General features: G+C 38.8%; 1 protein-coding gene across 3 annotated transcripts in view; it reads left to right on the top strand.

Annotated features, from left to right (window-relative positions):
* The window catches only part of GRK3 (G protein-coupled receptor kinase 3), a 115,523-nt gene that overhangs the window by 46,922 nt on the left and 50,174 nt on the right, over positions 1-18,427 (top strand). For all 3 annotated transcript variants that reach the window (XM_032471719.1, XM_032471718.1, XM_032471720.1), the window contains 3 exons: positions 1,330-1,403; positions 11,894-11,995; positions 13,682-13,756. In XM_032471719.1, coding sequence (XP_032327610.1) covers positions 1,330-1,403; positions 11,894-11,995; positions 13,682-13,756 — 251 coding nt within the window. The remainder of the gene's footprint in view (positions 1-1,329; positions 1,404-11,893; positions 11,996-13,681; positions 13,757-18,427) is intronic.

The raw sequence follows: 18,427 nt of genomic DNA, 5'->3' as shown, positions 1-18,427 counted from the left end.
ACTCCCTTCTTCTTCCTACATCGGCCTCACGGCAGTTCCTTGATGAGCATGGCCGTGCTCCTGCTGGAGGTCTGCAGCCAACCCTTGTTAGTGTGGCCTCACCTATGTAACCACGTGACCCAAGTTCTTTTCTTCTAGTTCTAGTGAACAAACATTGACCATTTTCAAAGGTCATGTTCCTGGAACCATGGCAGGGAATTTATGGAGCAGTAACAACCTCAAGTTACATGATTCTTCTGTTAACTCGAATTACAATCTTGTCAAAGCCTCTTCCATGATCTCCGTCCTACCTGGGGAGGGCTGGTCTACCTTCTCTTAAGAGTGTAGCCTTTTGTGGGGAGGGTCTTCAATTTCTTTTTCCCTGTGACTTTGGTTTCTTCTTACAGTCCTTGAACTGTTTTGACCTTTTAATTGTTTTTGACTTTTAATAATCTTCCAGTACCTCTGCTCTTAGTCTGGTATCAGCTTGTCCTGTTCAATGTCACTCATTCATGGAGGCTTGACTAGGTGTGAGACATTAAGCTGGGCCCTGGGTTTGGTACTGGGTTGGGAGACTTGTAAATCAGATCATTAGCTAGGGTGTGCTAGGTACTTCGGCAGAGGCCTGGTGGAAGGGCCACGCAGACAAACATTCCTTCAACAAATATTTATTGGCCTCCCACCGCGTACCTCGCACTGTGCAGTGGGGGTGGTACCCCAGGCATGAGATACTGGTTGCTTAAAGATGGAGCCTGGAGTTGTGAAGGAGAAAAGAGTGATCTGGGAATGGGTGATCTGCTCTGGCATGAGGTGTTTGGTGGAGACTTGGGGGAGGGACCTTCAGGTAATAAGTGGTGGGAGAAAAAGCTGGAAAGGTTAGGAAAATCCTGTTTTTTTTTTGTTTTTGTTTCTTGTTTTTTTAAAGGAGTTTAGTTCCGTTTCTATGGGCACAGTATTTATTAGCTCCATGGTGACTCTTACCAGTCCTTCTGTACTACCTGTAGCTCTGATTTCTTTGGTTAATTTTCTGTTCGCTATAGTGACCAGTGCCACTAAATGGTGGTGACCACGAGCACTGTTAATTGTGCACTTTTGAAAGCGGCAGGGGAGGCTGTCAGTAGAGAAGGAGCCCCAGTGCGAGGAGCCAGGCTTGTGATACTGCTTACTTTACCTGGATTATTTCCTCTTCGGCATTAGGTAGCCTCTTCAGGTTTGTTTTGTTTTGTTTTGTTTTGTTTTTTAGATTTTAAGGTAGAGGAGGAAGAGGTTGAAACACATTAATTTAAAAACACTCTGTGGATAAAATTTCCCCTTATTACCCACCCTGAAATTTTTATTCTTTCTCTTCAGGTTTCTTGCTATTTAAAGATTTTTGTTTGAATGAAATTAATGAAGCTGTACCTCAGGTGAAGTTTTATGAAGAGGTAAGAAGTAACTGGGTTTTTTAATTTTAGCTGTTTTGTTTGTTTTGTTTTTCTTGTTTGTTTGGGGTTTTTTGTGGGGGAGGTAACTGGATTTTATTTGTTGATATATTTTTTAATGGAGATGCTGGGAATTGGACCCAGGACCTTGTACATACTAAGCATGCACTCTACCACTGAGCTATATACCCTCCCCCCAGAAGTAACTGTTTTATCAATGCTTTTATTTCAAAAACATGGTTAAACTGTACTTTGGGAAATATTAAGACTACTAAATATCTTACAAATATTTACAAATTTATTGAAAGTAATTAGTAGTTCAAGATATAATATGTAATTTATTAGAGATGCTGACAACAACTATGAAAATCATGTTTTTAAGGCTCTGTAGTGTTCTGGAGTTGGTGAGGAATAGGGATGACATTTCAGAGGAAGGAGAGTAATTCAGAGATGCACTGAGCATTACCAGCCAGTTCATTTTCTGCAGAAGCTTGTGGATGCTGGTGACATAAGCTGAGGCAGAGGGCTGCTACTGGGTGAGGGGGAAACTAGCAAAGTTTTATGGGCACACGTTGCTGGAGTGACACATTGGAGACTTGGTGGGAGAGGGAGGCCTCAAACACACAGCTGGTTTTCCCATCAAGCCATTTGGAGGGGAATCTGAAGAGACAGGCTGAAAGCTTCTGGAAGACACATTGAAATCTCACCCAGCCTTATGGTATTAAATGATATTGAAATATAGACCTACTGTAGCAGGAGTCTGAAAACGGAACAGACAAGAGATGAAACCCCTAGGGAGGGGTCTGTTGATACTGAAGATCAGTAAGGACTGGGGCAGCTGTTGATTCCAGGCAGAGTGGGCAGGTGAGAATCCAGGTTTGGCCCCTACAGAGCGCTGTTCCTGGGGGATAGAAAAACCAGAAGAGGTTTCTGAGTCTGGAGTGAAGAACACATTAAACAAATTAAAGTTGATTTAGTCTCCTTCTCAAGACACGTGCCAAGTTTTGAAGCTGAATGGGACGAGGGCCAAAGAACTATTCTGAAAACATCTTAAGGGCAGAACTGAATCCAGTACTGCGGAGACAAAGATCTCTCATTGGACTCCATGGAGAGCCAGGCCTTAGGAACAGGGGCAAACCAGAGGCAAACTGAGCCCTACAGAAACGGCAACCCAGACTAGCCCAGCTCAGCCCCCTGTTGAGTGATGAACTCCCCTCCACCTGTGTAGCAGAGAGCAGGGGGAGCCCTCTGTCTCTTTTGCAGGCAGAAAATAACAATATATAGAGACTCTACAGTGTTCATCATGTAGTAAAAAATGATTTGAGACCCAAGAAGCAAGATCATACGACTTATAAACAAGGCAATCGAAGCAGACCCACAGATGAATCAGATATTAGAGTTAGCTGACAAATACTTAAAAATAACTATAAATAACATGTTCAGGATGATAGAGGAAAAGATGGACAAAATAATTAGATGGAGGAATGGAGAGTTTTACCAGAATTTGGATTTATTGTGGAAAACCAAATAGATATTCTAGAACATAAAATACAGTATTTTAAATTAGAACCTAATGGCTAGAACCAATAGCAGATTATCACAATGCGAGACAGGATTGATAAACAGGGAGGCAGGTCAGTAGATAATCTCAAACTGAATTACAGAGAAAAAAGAATATTAAAAAGAAATAAGGGCATTAGAGACATGTGAGATATGGTTAAGAGGTCTAAAACGTATAGAATTGGAGTCCCAGAAAGAGAAGAGAGAGAACGGGACAGAAGCAATATTTGAGGATATAATAGTAAGAATTTTATAAAATGATGAAAGACAGCAGCTTGCAGATTCAAAAAAATCTTACAACATCCCAAGCAGGATGAGTACAAAGGAAACATATCTTTGCACATCAATAAAGGACTGTAGAAACCGGATGACAAAGAAACAATTTTAAAAGCAACTAGATGTTGGAAAAAGACACCTTACTTTTAAAGGGGCAATAATATTACCAACATGACTGTGACATCTTAAAATAAATGATTAAGAAAAAAGAAAGACAGAATGAAATGGCCATCTTAAGAGTAATTGAAAGAAAAAAAAAAAAGCCAACCTAGAATTCTTTTCCCAGCAAAAACTTCCTTCAAAAATGAAGGTTAAATAAAGATATTTTCAGACAAAAGCTGAGGGAATTTTTCTGTAGTGGAACTGCATTACAGTGACTACTGAAGGGAGATACTTTAAGCAGAAGGGAACTTACCCCAGATGGAAATGTAGGAAGGAAAAAAAGACATCATAAAGGGTAAATACGTATGCAAAACATAAGAATGTTGACCATACAAAACTATAATGTGTTTTTAGAGTTTAAAATGGATGTAAAACTAAAATATCTCAGCACAGAACACAGGAGAGGGGTTAGTGAAGTTAAAATATTTTAAAGTTCTAGGATTGTTTGGAATAGTAAAAGTAATAATTTGTGTTGGCTTGTAAGGGATGTGTATTGTAATCTCTAAGGTAACTTTTAAATTAATAAAATGTATATATAATAGGTTAAAAGAGGGAGAATATGGAATAAAACATTGTATCAATCCAAAAAAAGAGAATAAAATGTGGGCATAAAATAGGAAGTCAAGTTGAAAGCAAGGAGCAATGTGGTATTTACATAAGTAATTATATATTTATATAAGTAATTACATTTCATGTAAATGGACTAAATACTTCAAGTGAAAGACTGAGTTTGTCAGACTGGATAAATAACTGAAACCCTATTATACACTGCTTACAAGTGACATACTTTATTTATTTATTTATTTAAAAATATTTTATTTTTTATTAAAATAGAGTTTCTGTACAGTATTATATGTTACAAATGTACAATATAGTGATTCGCAATTTTTAAACAAGTGACATGCTTTAAACAGAAGGATGGAAGAAGATAAACAATATATACACTAACAGAAGCAAAGCTGGTTTAGCTACGCTAATACCAAAGTACATGGTAATGCTACGTTGAGATAAAGAGAGATGATTTCATAATGATAGAGGACTCAGTATCACCACCTTGAATCTGTATGTTACAAATAACATAACTTCTAAATATATACAGCAGAAATTGGCAGGAATTCCAAAATGAAATAATTCTACAACCCTAGTGGGACACACACATACTTCAAGAACCTGAAGAACAAAGACACAAAGAATTAGTAAGGATACAGAAGATCTTGATAAAGTGATGAACAACTTTGACCTAATTGCCGTATAGAATGCTGCACCCAGCAAAAATAGAATTTGCATTCTTTAAAGTCCGTATGGAACATTTACCCAAATAGATCATGTGCTGGACCCTAAAGAAAACGTCTCCAAATTTCAAGATGGAAATTGTTCAGAGCATGTTCTCTGAGCACAGTAGACTTAAACTCAAATTTAATAACAGCATTAACAAGGAGTCCTTAGCTGCCTGGAAACAGATAACCTCTAAATGATTTATGGGTCAAAGAGGAAATTAAAATAGAAATTAGAAACCATTTTAATTAAAATACATTTTAAAAATGGCATATGCTAGCATTATTTGCATGATGTATCTTTATCCCAAAGCATTTTAAATGGTCCAAAGAAAACATAGCATTATTAGGGCTAATATTAGTAATCTTTGAACAAATTTGAAAATTGGAGAGATACTCCTTTTTTTCCTGATTTATTGATATACATGAAAGCTTGATGTTTTTCTACATTTCTTATTATATTAATGTATTTCCAAGAAGAGTGATCAAATGATGATGTACATTTAGCATCATGTGGAAAAAAGTAACCAAAGAAGATTTGACTCAGCATGAAGTAACTTATTTATTTCGGTCTGAATCAGGCATTGTATCTGGATGAGAATCACAGCTTGATCTGTCAAACATTTTTTTCTTCCCTTGTGTTCTCAAAAGTTTCACCTCTCCAGTTTCAGCATGTACTCCGCTGCTTTGTCAAATACAGAGAAATCGCCTTGAGCAGATGAAACAGATGGCAACATACTTGGTTATTCCTTAAGCACTTCTTGCCAATATGGCGGCAACTACCGCTGACGTGTTTCCATTTGAACTTCCAACACTGGCATTCCTCTTTGTTGGCTTGCTCCCGACTCTTCTCACCTCTCTCCCAGCCTGGTGTGATGGATCTGGCCTGTTAGATTATCCCCTTGGAGGATAACTCTTCAGAGCTTCTCAGTGGCTTGCTCTGTGTTCTTGACGATACCATCCACCTTGGGGCTTCAAATACTGTTCTCTAAGTCAGTACATCCTCTAATATTGGAGTTATCGGTAATTCTTCTGACTCCTGGCTTTCATCAGTCTAGTGGCTTCTTTAATATATGCTTTTATGATCCTGAGCCCCTAGAAAACTCTATTTTTAAGAGATCTTGAAATGAGTATTTTTGTATTTCCATTTTTCTGTGTCCCCAGGCTCTTAGTGGTTACCCATTTCCTGTGGTCTGATGTCCTAATTGCTTTTCCTGACATTCACGTGTCTCTGCATTAATGATTGCCTGCCTCTGCCTCTTTACCTTTTCCTGCCTTCTTATGTAGAGCGTCCGCCAAACAACATTCCCTGCACCCACCAAGCACATTCTTTTTATTACTTTATTTATATCCTTTCCCCAGCCCGGGCTACTGTTTCCCCTTCTCAGCTTGTGGAAAGCCTAGCTTCGTCGAACACCTACCTTGATTTCTATATTCTCCAATAAAGTCGGTCTGATAGCTACCCCAGTCTTACTTGATTGCTTATTTCTCTGGTTCTTACACTATTGTCTGTAATATCCATGGAATACTTACTGTATGTTTGCTACTTACATGTGTGTGTGATCAGTATTTTTACCACTGTTTGACTCCTCGACAGAAGGCCTAGCTAGGATCTGGGTGTAGCTGTGCGCCTCTCACTTGCTATGGGATAGGGGGCTGGTTATTGAGCAAACCCTGAAGCATCTGCCTCGTGTCAGACCCAGAGCTTACAAGTATGAACAGAGACACCATCCTGTACTTGAGCTCATCGTTTGGGGACTACATATTTGAGCTTCCGTTATCTCATCTATGAAATGAGGTTAGTAATCATATCTCCTGCTCCCTCACAGGCTAATTGTGAGTCTTAAATCAGATCCCAGATGGACAACTGCTTTTCTAAGTTAAAAATATGTGTAAAATGCCACTTAGATATATACTGTAACATAGTGGTAAGGTGTTCCAGCTCTAAATTCAGGCTGCCTGGGTTTGGATTTGGACTCCGCTAGTTACCAGCTGCGTAAAGTTGGGCAAGCAGTCTTGCTTTGCTCTGCCTGGGTTTCCTCTGTGAAAAATTAGGGCAGTAGCAGCGTCTGTTTCTTAGGGTTGTCATGTGTGTATGCAGCACACCAGAGCAGCACCTGACACATACTTACTGCTTAGTGTGTTGGCTTATACACTTCCTTGTTCCAGTTAGATTTAGAGGCAGCTTATAAAAATATTTATTTTACACCTAGATTTAAAAGTAAATCATGGATGAAAAAGAATATGGAGAGGAACCTATGTATGTATATGTATGACTGAAACATTATGCTGTACACCAGAAATTGACACAACATTGTAAACTGACTGTACTTCAATAAAAAAGAAGAAAAAGAAGAAGAAGACAAAGAAGAAGAAAGAGAAAAAGTAAAAAGATAACCCCCCCAAATCATAGAAAACAGAAAATGTAAGATCAGAGGTAAAGTTATTATAGAAAATTTTCTTCACTTGTTCAACCAGTATTTATCAAACACTAATGCCAGGAGGCATTGTTTGGATGAACAAAATGGGCAAAGTCTGTGCTTTCTTTGAGCTTCTGTTCTTGTTGAAACACAATAAACAGCCAATAAGTAAACAGAAAATATATCAGGAAACAAGAACTGCTATGCAGTGACTCAAAACAGACTCAGAAGTCAATGTGATGTATTGTGACTTGGTGGCCACATTAGATTGGTAGCATTTGAACTGAGACTTGCATGACAGGAAGGCTAGTCTCTTGAAGATGGGCACAGGGTGAGAGGGAAAATGTTTTAGGCTGAAGTTACAGCTAAGGGTAAGCCCCTAATGTGGTGAGAAAGAACTTCCTCGGTTTGAGGAAGTGGCAGAAGCCCAGTGGGGTGTGGTTGTGCTGGGTGAGAGAGGCAGAGTGGTGTGAGGTAAGATCAGGTTGAAGAGAGGGATGGGTTTTAGGGACCAGAGTAACAAATTTAGATTTTATTCTAAAGCCCATGGGAGATTTAAAGCAGGGGTGATGTTAGGTGCATATTCTGTAAATATCAGTTAGATCTAAGCGGTTGATGTGATAGATTAGCTATGTCTTTACTGATTGTATATGTAGTTGTTCTTTCAATTAATGAGAGAAGGGTGTTAAAATCTCTAACTCTTGTCTACAAAACTGTCTACTTTTTATTGTCCACTTTTTTCATGTGTTTTGAAGCTCTGTTATTTGGTGCATATACATTTATGATTGTTGTCTTTTCATATGAAACGTCCCTCTTTATTGCTGGTACTATTTTTTGTCTTGAAAATGACTTTGCTGCTTATTAATGTAGCCATTTCAGTCTCCTTATGCTTATTGTTTTCATGACACATCTTTGCCCATCTACTTTCAAACAGTGTTGCTTTTTTTTTTTAATGTGAAGTGTATTTCTTTTAGACAGATATAAAAGTCTTTTGCTTCCCCCTGACTCCAACATGCTCATTTCTGACACTCCCTGCATTTTAGTGGAGTAGTTTCAGATACTGTGTTTTATCTTTTGTGGCGTTCACTAGTCACTATCTTTTGTGGTGTCCTTAAATCTGTAAGTGTATATATCATTCACCAAATCTGGTAAAATTTGGGACATTTTGAAACATGATTTCTACCTCAGTCTCTTTTCCCCTTCTTTTTCTAGAACTCTTGTTATATGTATGTTTGATCTTTGCATTGTATCCTAGATATCACTGATTCCCTGTTTGGGTTTTTCCCCAAATATTTTTTCTTTCTGTTCTTCAGATTAGATAATTTCAATGGAGCTGTCTTCAAATTCATCGACTCTTTCTTTTGGCATTTCTAGTCGTTTTTATGTACAGCAATTGAATTTTTCTTCAGATAAAGTTTCCATTTGTTTCTTTTCATAGTTATTATTTTTCTGCTGCTATTTCTTATCTTTTTACTTTTTACATGTATAATTTCTATACATCTTTGCATATTATTATATTGACTGCTTTAAAATCCTTGTCTGATAATTCCAACATTTGAATCATCTTGGATTGGTCTTCACTGACGGTCTGTTTTCTTGCAAAAGGGCCACATTTCCCTGTTTTTTTTATACATAGAATAATATGAGATTGTATCTTGTACATTTCTGTCTGATGCTCCTTCCCCATTATCTGTGTACTTTTGCTCACTCTCCCGTGGGCCAGTGTAGTTGGGTTTTATGCATGTCCAGAATTTACAGTTGTTTTCTCAGGAGGATTGTTCTCTTAGGGGTTAGTTCACTCTTATCTGAAGCAGAGCCTGGGTTTGTGATATATTTTGAATGTTGGCTGATGAATTTGATGTGGTGGGTGGTGGGGGCAGGAGTATGAGCAAAAGAGCTGGACCAGTGATGACTGTTCCCTTTTTGGCTTAAGCAGCTGGGAGGATGGTTTTACTCATTTTTGTGATAAAGGAGACTAAGGGAAGAGCATGGCTGGCTGGGATAGAGAGGATGTGGAAATTCCCAATAGGTGGTTAAATATTTAGAATCTGGAGCTCTGGGAGAGAAGTGAGTCCTGGGGATACAGACCTGGTCACTGGAATCTAATTGGTGTTTGAAACTGTGAAACTGGGCAGGTTTACCTAAGGAGAATATAGCAGGTGAGAATGGATGCCCCAGCACTGTGCTCTGAGGCACTTCGGTATTTAGAAGTCTGGCAGAGGAGGAAAGTTACCAAGGGAGACAGAAGAAGAGGAGCCTTGTGGCAAACCCCAGGAGAGTGTAGATCACAGAAGCCAGAGAAGGTTCAGAGAAGGCAGGTGTGGACCGCTGAGCTGAATGCTTCTAGGAAGTCAGGAAAGCTAAGGAAAAAAGAGAGACCCCTGATCGGGCAAGGCAGAGGCCATTAGTGATGCTACTAGACCGTCCCACTGGAATGGTGGTGGGACAAACGGGAGGCAGGAAAGTGGAGACCATGACAGCTATTGACCGAAAGGGTCCTGGAACCTCTTCGGGTCCCAGCACTTTAAGCTACACGTTCAGTCCTGAGCTTTGTAGCCACCGAGGCAGAAAGGGAGCACCACGTGCTCAGTGAATGTTCATGCTTGACGATGCTGCTTCTGTTCTGCTGCAGGGAAGACTTTTCACCTTGAACCCAGGCCTCTGCTTGCCCGGGTTCCCTGGACAACCTGACTGTCAGAATTGAAGGTGGCATTTTCTCTGCATGTGCGATAGTCAGGACATCCCATCTCGAGCTAATTGATAGTTGATTGTGGTCTTACTGATAATAGAAAGTAAATTTCGAAATACAGCCATGGATACTTAAGGCTCTTCCTTCGCCTACAGGAATTAACCTTTTCTGTTGTTCAGGTTGTAGTTTGTAAGGCACCAGGCCCTTACTAAAGCCAGAATTGTGGTCCAGAGCATCATTTGCCCAAGAAACTAGCATCTCCTGTACAGTCAGATTATTGCAGTCCGTAGAAAACTCCCATAGAATCAGCATTTGTTTAACCAGGTGTCAGCTCGCTTTATAGGCCCCCGGAACAGCCATAGGTTTTATTACAGTTGTTTTCAGGGATAATAATTCCATGAAGGTTTACTATTCCTAGAGTTCGTTTGCATGTTTAGGCAGAAGCATTTGCCTTTGGTTCACTAAGAGTCCACCTGTTTTTCCCTAGCGTTCTGGCATTGACCTTTGGACTGGACTAAAACAAAACAAACCAGAAAGAAATCAACCGAGTGAGACTCCTCTGTTTATTTGCTGACTCCTCCTTAGGTTTCGGTGTCTGGCTTCAATTTCCTTTCATCTGCTCTATTTGGATCTGGCTTGCTGTTTGAACCCTTTTGACATGTTCTCCTGAATTAATTTAGGATGATTAAACCCAGGTCCTTGGGCTATGCCAACATCGCTGGATTGCTCCTTCATTTAAAAAAAGAAGTGTCTTCCCCTTGGATGAGGTGTCGACCTACCCCAGTTTGCCTGCCTTTATGTTAGATTTCAGCATAAATCAAACATAGAAGGCCGTTCTGTTCCAAGAGGGCTCCATTCCAAGCCCAGGCAGTTACCGACTTGTGAATTTCAGACATCTCACTGATGACGTTTAAGGACATTTAAGAGGGTCCCAGGGACTTCTCAGTGTGTGAACCTGTTAGCCTTCTGGTAGGACCTCAGCATCGTACATACTCCTCTCTGCCACGCGTACCCTTTCATTGTCAGAAACTCTTATAGGATTTACTGGTTTTGATGTCAACACCGTCAAACTCAGACTACATAGTAAAAAGGTCACTTTTATTCCTGTTCATTTTATGCTCCCTCCCATTTCAGTAGTAGCCCCGGTTTTTATCATACCAGAATAAATAACACTCGGACATTATGAAAGTTGGCATCACAACTGGCTACTTGTAGGGAGCTCCCGCCCCACCCCAAATTAGCCATAGGTAGTTGATAGTCATTGTCTTGAACGTTTTTGCTACAGTCTTCTTACCAGCTCTGTATTTCATTTGTGTTTTCATTCTTTTCTGGTCTTTTAGATTAAGAGTGTTTCTGTAAATAAATAAAAACACTCCTCTGACGCAAGAACTTCTGTTTTGAGGTTAGAGTTAATAGGGGCCTTTCCCTCATAAAGCAAATATTTCTAAAGTCCCTCTTACTATTTATTTGGCTTGTCTTAACACCAGTCTGGTTACCTCCCCTAAGTTATTAGCGAAACGTACAATTTGAAGGAACCTTCCAGTTAAATACTTGTAAGAGTGAAGATAAGGTTCAAACATGAAAACCCAATACTTTTATCTATGGTTAATGCCTTTCCAAACTATTTAGTGGATTTTTAAAAATCTCTTTGCCGGAATCCTGGCAATTTATTATTACTTTTTTCCTCCTGTTAGTTTTGTAACACAGTGGTTGAGTGAGAATGGTCCCCATCATAACTCTTAGACATGGATTACAGCCAAATTTAAATTAGTTGTGCTTTGGAAAGGAGAATTGGCAAGGATGAATGGTCCATGCCTGGTGTATCATAAGATAATTGTAACCATGGCAGTGTTTGTTTTCTAATACTGTGTTTCTGGATATAAGTGGTGAGATTCATCTTGGGAAAAAATCCATTTCTATGTTCCAAGTTGAATTTAAGTTATTCCAGCTTCATTATTGCAACATTAGAAGCAGTCGTTTTCTGTGGAATCGCCAATTCAGTAATTTGCTTGATCTCATGTGGAAGTAGTTTCTGCCAAGCCTAGTAATAGCCTGTAATAAAGTCAGTTTCTAAGAAGAGATACCTGACAATGGTAACTTTTAAACCTCTAGATAAAAGAATATGAAAAGCTTGAGAGTGAGGAAGATCGCCTTTGTAGAAGTCGACAGATTTATGACACCTATATCATGAAGGAGCTGCTGTCTTGTTCACATGTGAGTATCTTCTTTTGTTCTGTTACTTCAGTATGGCTGTGAGACGGCCCTCAAATGTTCCCAGAATGAGAGTAAGATAGGAGGAAGAGGTTTAAAAATTAAACGACACTCATCCAGGTTGGAACCCATTTCTTGGGCTTTGTCATTTGTTTCCCCCTGCTAATACCCGTCCAATTCTCTGAGGCTCCATATACTCTTAGTATCTTCCCCAGAGTGGATACTTTCACTGGAAACGTTGATAAAATGGCTAATTCAGATCAACGGAAGAGAAAGCTCATCTCAGTTCTAGGCTTTCTAAAGGCAATGAAGCTTTATTGTTTTTAATTTAGCTATCCTTTAACAATTAGGCTAATCAAATATTGATCAATAAAAATCTTAATTTAAGTGCTTTCTTTGAATTAATAAGGGTTGTAATTATTGAGTTAATTTAGTTCATTCATCATTACATGATGGTTGAGACAATTTTTTCCCCCTGTAAGTCAGAGAAACAATCTAATTCAGTCACCAGGATAAGGCAAGTTACTAGGAAATTATTCCACCAGGAGTGAGTGGAATAATTAATAATGGAAATTTACCATGTAATTTCTCTACGTGAAGACTGTTTTCCAAAGGAGTGTCCTCAGAGCCGTGGGCTGCTGTGACCAATACACTAGCCACTAGCCACGAGTGGCTATTTAAATGTGTTTAAATGAATTAAAATCAAATGGAATTACAGATTCAATTGCGGGCATCCTCATGAGCCACGTTTCAGGTGCTCGATACCCACATGTGGCTAGTGGTTCCTGGCTCACTTAGCACAGATTCACATTTCCATCATCACAGAAAGTTGGACACGGCAGCCCTGATAACGATGTTTGTCAGTGCTTCTGTATTTATTGTGTTGTCTACAGTTCTCACTGAATTTCTGAGCTAGGGCTGATCACTGATGCTAAGTGCCCTGCCACCCTGCTGGGGAATGGCTGAACCTTGGAAAATGCCTGGTGTTCACTGGGAAAGCCTCCATAAATGTAGTTTTCATGTAGGTCCACCATTTAGAGGGCTTGGGGCAGTAACAATGTGCTTTTTAAGCTCTTCTTCTTTTGCGTTATTGCAGACATAATTTGAAGTTTGGGAGAAGGATAGAGTTTGTCATTTTTGTCAGAATTAAGTTTCATTCTTTTAGAACTAATTCCCCTCTGCTGTGATTACGGCAAGACTTTTCCTCAACCTACAGTCTTTTACCACTGTGATTTAGCTGGGCAATCCTGGCCTTGAATTCTTAGGTCTATGTTCATGCAGTCATTTTGTCTTATACAATAGAAATTTTTAAAAAAATTTAGGACCCCATTATCAGCTAAATGAGGGATGTATGCATTGAATAAGGTGATAATAAGATTCTTTAAACTTTTTTTTTTAATCAAAGTAATCTGGAGCTCTTGTGGGATTAGAAAGGTCAGTTAGATGCCCCAGGGCTCATCTTCCTTCTCAACGGGGTGTCTGAGAGCTCTGGCAGGACCAGTCATCTGTTTGGATTGCCCACAGACACCCAATAGATTTTTTTTTAAAGAGTACATGTTAATGTCATCACCGTAGGTTACTGCTGAGTAATGGTTGTGTTAAAATGCATGTTGTGATATTGTAAAACATACAGAGGTTTGCTATGTTTTATATTTGTGGAAAAGAATGTTGTTTTTTGATTTTTAAAAGCCATTCTCAAAGCAAGCTGTAGAACATGTGCAAAGCCATCTGTCCAGGAAGCAAGTGGCATCAACTCTTTTTCAGGTAAGATGAAATGATTTCCAAATAAATGTTTCTGATTTGCTTGACAGTTGGACTTGGGGACATTCCCTGCCTGTATGAATGTGCTGGAGGGATGGATATATAAGACTGTATTTCTTCCCTGGGGGTTTATCTGGAACGATTGAAGTTTAATATTGCTTGACTTCTCATTGAAATGTGCCCTTACACCGACATCCTCTATAAAGGCTTTCCTGAAAAAGGACACTAGAGCTTTCTAGTAATGGTTTTGTTTTTTGGTTTTTTTCCCTTTCCCTATAAATCAATCAAGACAAGACATTGGAGGAAAAAGCTTTGTCCTGTGTGACATCCCAGGCACCTGTGATGAGCAGGGACTTTACAAGGTTGACTGTCGGGGCACAAGTGTCGATCCCCGCAGTGATACCGCCCAGGTGAAACAGATTGATTTTCAAGAATCAAGAGTGAATATTTGAACAGCCTTGGAGTTACGACTGAGGAATTGGATTTTTCTTTGGTTCCTCATATCTTGAACATAACACAGTCATATAGATTTAAATTACAAGACTTGGAAAACTCAATCCACAACTAAAGGGCCCATGTATTTGCTGCTCTTTAAATATAATGATTTCTCCTCCCCAAAGCCTTTCCCATCATCCTGTGGGTTTTCTGTAGAGGTGGCAGCTTGCAAGGACCTCGTCAGATTTTTTGATGGATAATGTACTTTTTATGTCTCTGTGAGTTACAAGAAATGCAAAAGGATGTCATTAGTTAATGTGATGATTTTCATAAATGAAAATTAATCTAGCCTTTTTTTTTTGGATCTTTCCATCATTTACAGAGAAGTTGATTTTTGCCTGGGTATCTTGTGATCAGATTTATTTACGTATGCAGAATGAATCTGATTATCCTATAGAGAAAATACCAATTTGGCTCTGAGAACATTTGGGTACAAACTGGGTGCTGCCTTCCTGTCAGAATAATTAGATGGACTTCTCTTAAGATGTAGGACCTTTCTGGATAGTCTAGAAGGTTATAAGCTTGGAAGGTCAGCGATCTAGATTCAGAGACCCTGGGCAAGCTACTTACCTCTCCTCACTTGAGTTTTCCCACCTAAGAAGTGGAGATGACAGTGGGCTCTCCCACAAAGTGGGGTCTTGAGCATTCAGCGCATGCGGGTTGCTTTCCCCTGGACCTGTCCATCACAACGCCCCATAAACGTGAGCCCTTATCAGACACCATGCATTCAAAAAGTGTCACGCGAATAATCTGCTTCTGGTTGCCTCCATGATATTTTAGTGGCAGAATTTCAGTGTTCTGATTTTGACATGGTTCAGAGACAGTCTTGTAATCAGTTACATTTAACATTGCTCAGTTAGACCTCACAGTACATGGATTTTACACCTCTGACTTTAGCTTTTCTTGTAGCATAAATAACATTAAAGAAAAAACAAAAACTCCACCTGAGCTACAGAAACCACCAAGATTCTTCTTGTGCCTTCAAGGAATATTCATTTAGAAGCTACTTCTTCAGTATAGCTTTTTTTTTTTGACATTATATTCATTTTTATTTTAAATTGTATCTTTGTGCAACAGATCATGTTAAGTAATCTCCCAAAACACTGATTTTAACATAATCATTTAAATTCTTATAAAAATATTTATCAGGTGCCAGGTGTTAGACAAAGTACAACAATGCATTAACTCACGTAACCCTCAGGAGAGCCCAAGGCAGCATCATTCTTCCTGTGCTTTTTTTTTTTTTAACAAATGGAGCAACTGAGCTTAAAAAAGATTCAGTAACTTACCCAAAGCCAATAAATGGGTGAGGCTGTGACTCAATATATCTTTTAAAAATGCTTTACTGATTTGTTCTTGAGAAAAAAAAATGAAAATAAGGTCCTGGTAAAATAAATACAGACTGGGTGGTGTTCTGATTTCAGAGGTGAAGGAAATAGTCGTAGTTAAGTTGATCAGAATAAGGAGTGTATTAGTGGAATTCAGTGTAACATGCACCATCAGACCATACTGATTGAAGTAAATACAAGTTATGTGTTAGGATGTCCTGTTTATAGAGGAACATTAACCAGAAAGTTGATTGACATTGTTTGAGTTGGGATTTTTTTTTTTCCTCCCAGGCTTTAAGATGTATAATTTGACGTTTTGATACATGTATTTATTGTGAAATGATTGCTGTGATCAAACTAATTAACATATCCATCAGCTCACATAGTCAACATTTTTTTACGTATGGTGAGAACACTTAGGATCAACTCTCTTAGCACCTTTCAAAGATACACTACAGTGTGATTAACTGCAGTCCCGTGGTGTACATTAGGTCCCCAGAATTTATTTATCCTGCATAACTGAAACTTCATACCCTTTGACCAACACTGCCCTGTTTCCTCCACCTCCCAGCCCCTGGCAACCACCATTCTACTCTGCTTTTATGAGTTTGACTATTTTTTTTTGATTCCACGTAAGAGCGATCATGCCTTATTTTTCTGAGTCTGGCCTGTTTCTCTTAGTGTAATGTTCTCCACGTTCACCCATGGTGTCAGAAATCGCAGGATTTCCTTCTTTTTAAAGATTGAATAATATACTATTGTGTGTTTAAAGAAATGTGTAGATAAACAACAAGGTCCTACTGTAAAGCACAGGGAACTATATTTAATATCTTGCAACAGCCTATAATGAAAGAGAATAGGAAAAGGAATGTATTTATATATAACTGAATCACTTTGCTGCACACCAGAAATTAACACAACATTGTAACTGACTAAACTTCAATAAAATAAATAAATAAAATAGTACAATCAAGTTATATTACCTAAATATGTATATATACATGTATCCATCCCACATGCTCTTTATCCATTGTTCATCCATCAGCAACACTTAGGTTGTTTCCATATCTTAACTGTTGTGAGTAAAACTACAATGAACAAGGGAGTGTAGATGCCTCTTCAAGAAACTGATTTCATTTCCTTTGGATATACACCAGAAGGAGGATGGCTGATTAATACGGTAGTTCTGTTTTTACTTTTTTGAGGATTCTTTAGACTGTTTTCCATTATGCCTGCACCAGTTTACATCCCCCACCAACAGCGCGCAAGGGTTCCCTTCTCTCCACATCCTCACCAACACTTACCGCTTGACTTTCTGACAGTAGCCATCCCAGCAGGTGTGAGGTGATATCTCATTGTGGTTTTGATTTGCATTTCCTTGATGATTAATGATGTTGAGCGCCTTTTCATATGTCTGTTGGCTCTTTGTTTATCTTCTTTTGAACAGCATCTGTCAGGGTCCTTAGTCCTCTCTTGAATTGGGTTATTTGGGGGTTTTGGCTGTTGAGTTGAGTTCCTCATATATTTTGGATATTAACCCCTTATGCGATATATGATTTGCAAATATTTTCTCCCATTCTATAGGTTGCCTTTTCACTCTGTTGGTTGTTTCCTTTGCTGTATAGAAGCTTTTTGGTTGGATACAATCCCATTTGTCTATTTTTGCTTTTGTTGCCTGAGCTTTTGATGTCATATCCAAAAAAATCATCACCCAGACAACATCGAGAAGCTTTTCTCTCCCATGTTTTCTTCTAGTAGTTGTACAGTTTCCAGTCTTATATTTTAGTCTTCATCTTGAGTTGATTTTTCTATATGGTGTAAGATAAGGGTCCAATCTCATTCCCCATGTAGGTATCCAGTTTTACCAACACCATTTATTGAAGAGGCTGTCCTTTCCCCATTATATGTTCTTAGCACCCTTGGCAAAGATCAGTTGACCACAGATGTGTGGATTTATTTCTGGACTCTGTTCCATTCGTTCATAATGTCTGTCTTTACATTAGTGCCACGCTATTTTGATTATTACAGATTTATAATATATTTAGAAATCAGCAAGTGTGATGTCTGAGTTGAAATTTCTTCTTTCTTTCTTTCTTTCTTTCTTTCTTTCTTTCTTTCTTTCTTTCTTTCTCTCTCTCTCTTTCTCTCTTTCTTTCTTCCTTCCTTTCTTTCTTCCTTCCTTTCTCTCTCTCTCTCTCTCTTCTTTCTCCCTTTCTCCCTTTCTTTCTTTCTTTCTTTCCTTTTTGGTTGGACGGGAGGTAATTAGGTTTATATATTGATTTACTTTTAGAGGCGGTACTGGGGATTGAACCCAGGACCTCATGTATGCTAAGCATGTGCTCTGGAGCTTGAGCTATACCCTCCCCTACTGAATTGAAATTTCTTATCAAGGAGAAGGAGTTAGTGAAACAAAAATGCTCTGAAAGTAAATACAAAGTGCTTTTTTATTCTTTTCATTTCCAAATTGACTATGGAAATAAGTCATTACATGAGTATATTTGGTGGCAAGGGCTGGAGGGGTCTTGGCTTACACTTAGGTGCCTAAACTGTGACAGGCCCGGTGCAGGGCTCTCACCATTTTTAATCCTATTAAATTGTCACAAATTCATTGCAATTATGATTATCCCGTTTTATAGATTAAGAGAACTGAGAATCAGAGAGGTGAGGTTGCTTTCTCATGACCCCACCGTTGAAACTCTGGCTTTTGTGCCACCTCCCTGGCACATTTTGTGGTTCTTTCTGTTGAAAAGTGGCAATGTGGTATGTTATATTGAGCCTTAAGAATTTCTCATGACCTTTGCCTTTTATTTCATTAGCGGAAAGTATGAGCTATTTGATAAAATATGAAAAA

This window comes from Camelus ferus, chromosome 32, assembly GCF_009834535.1.
Source record: "Camelus ferus isolate YT-003-E chromosome 32, BCGSAC_Cfer_1.0, whole genome shotgun sequence".
NCBI lineage: Eukaryota > Metazoa > Chordata > Mammalia > Artiodactyla > Camelidae > Camelus > Camelus ferus.
The sequence above is the reverse complement of the archived record's forward strand: the minus strand, read 5'-3'. Positions and strand labels throughout refer to the sequence as shown.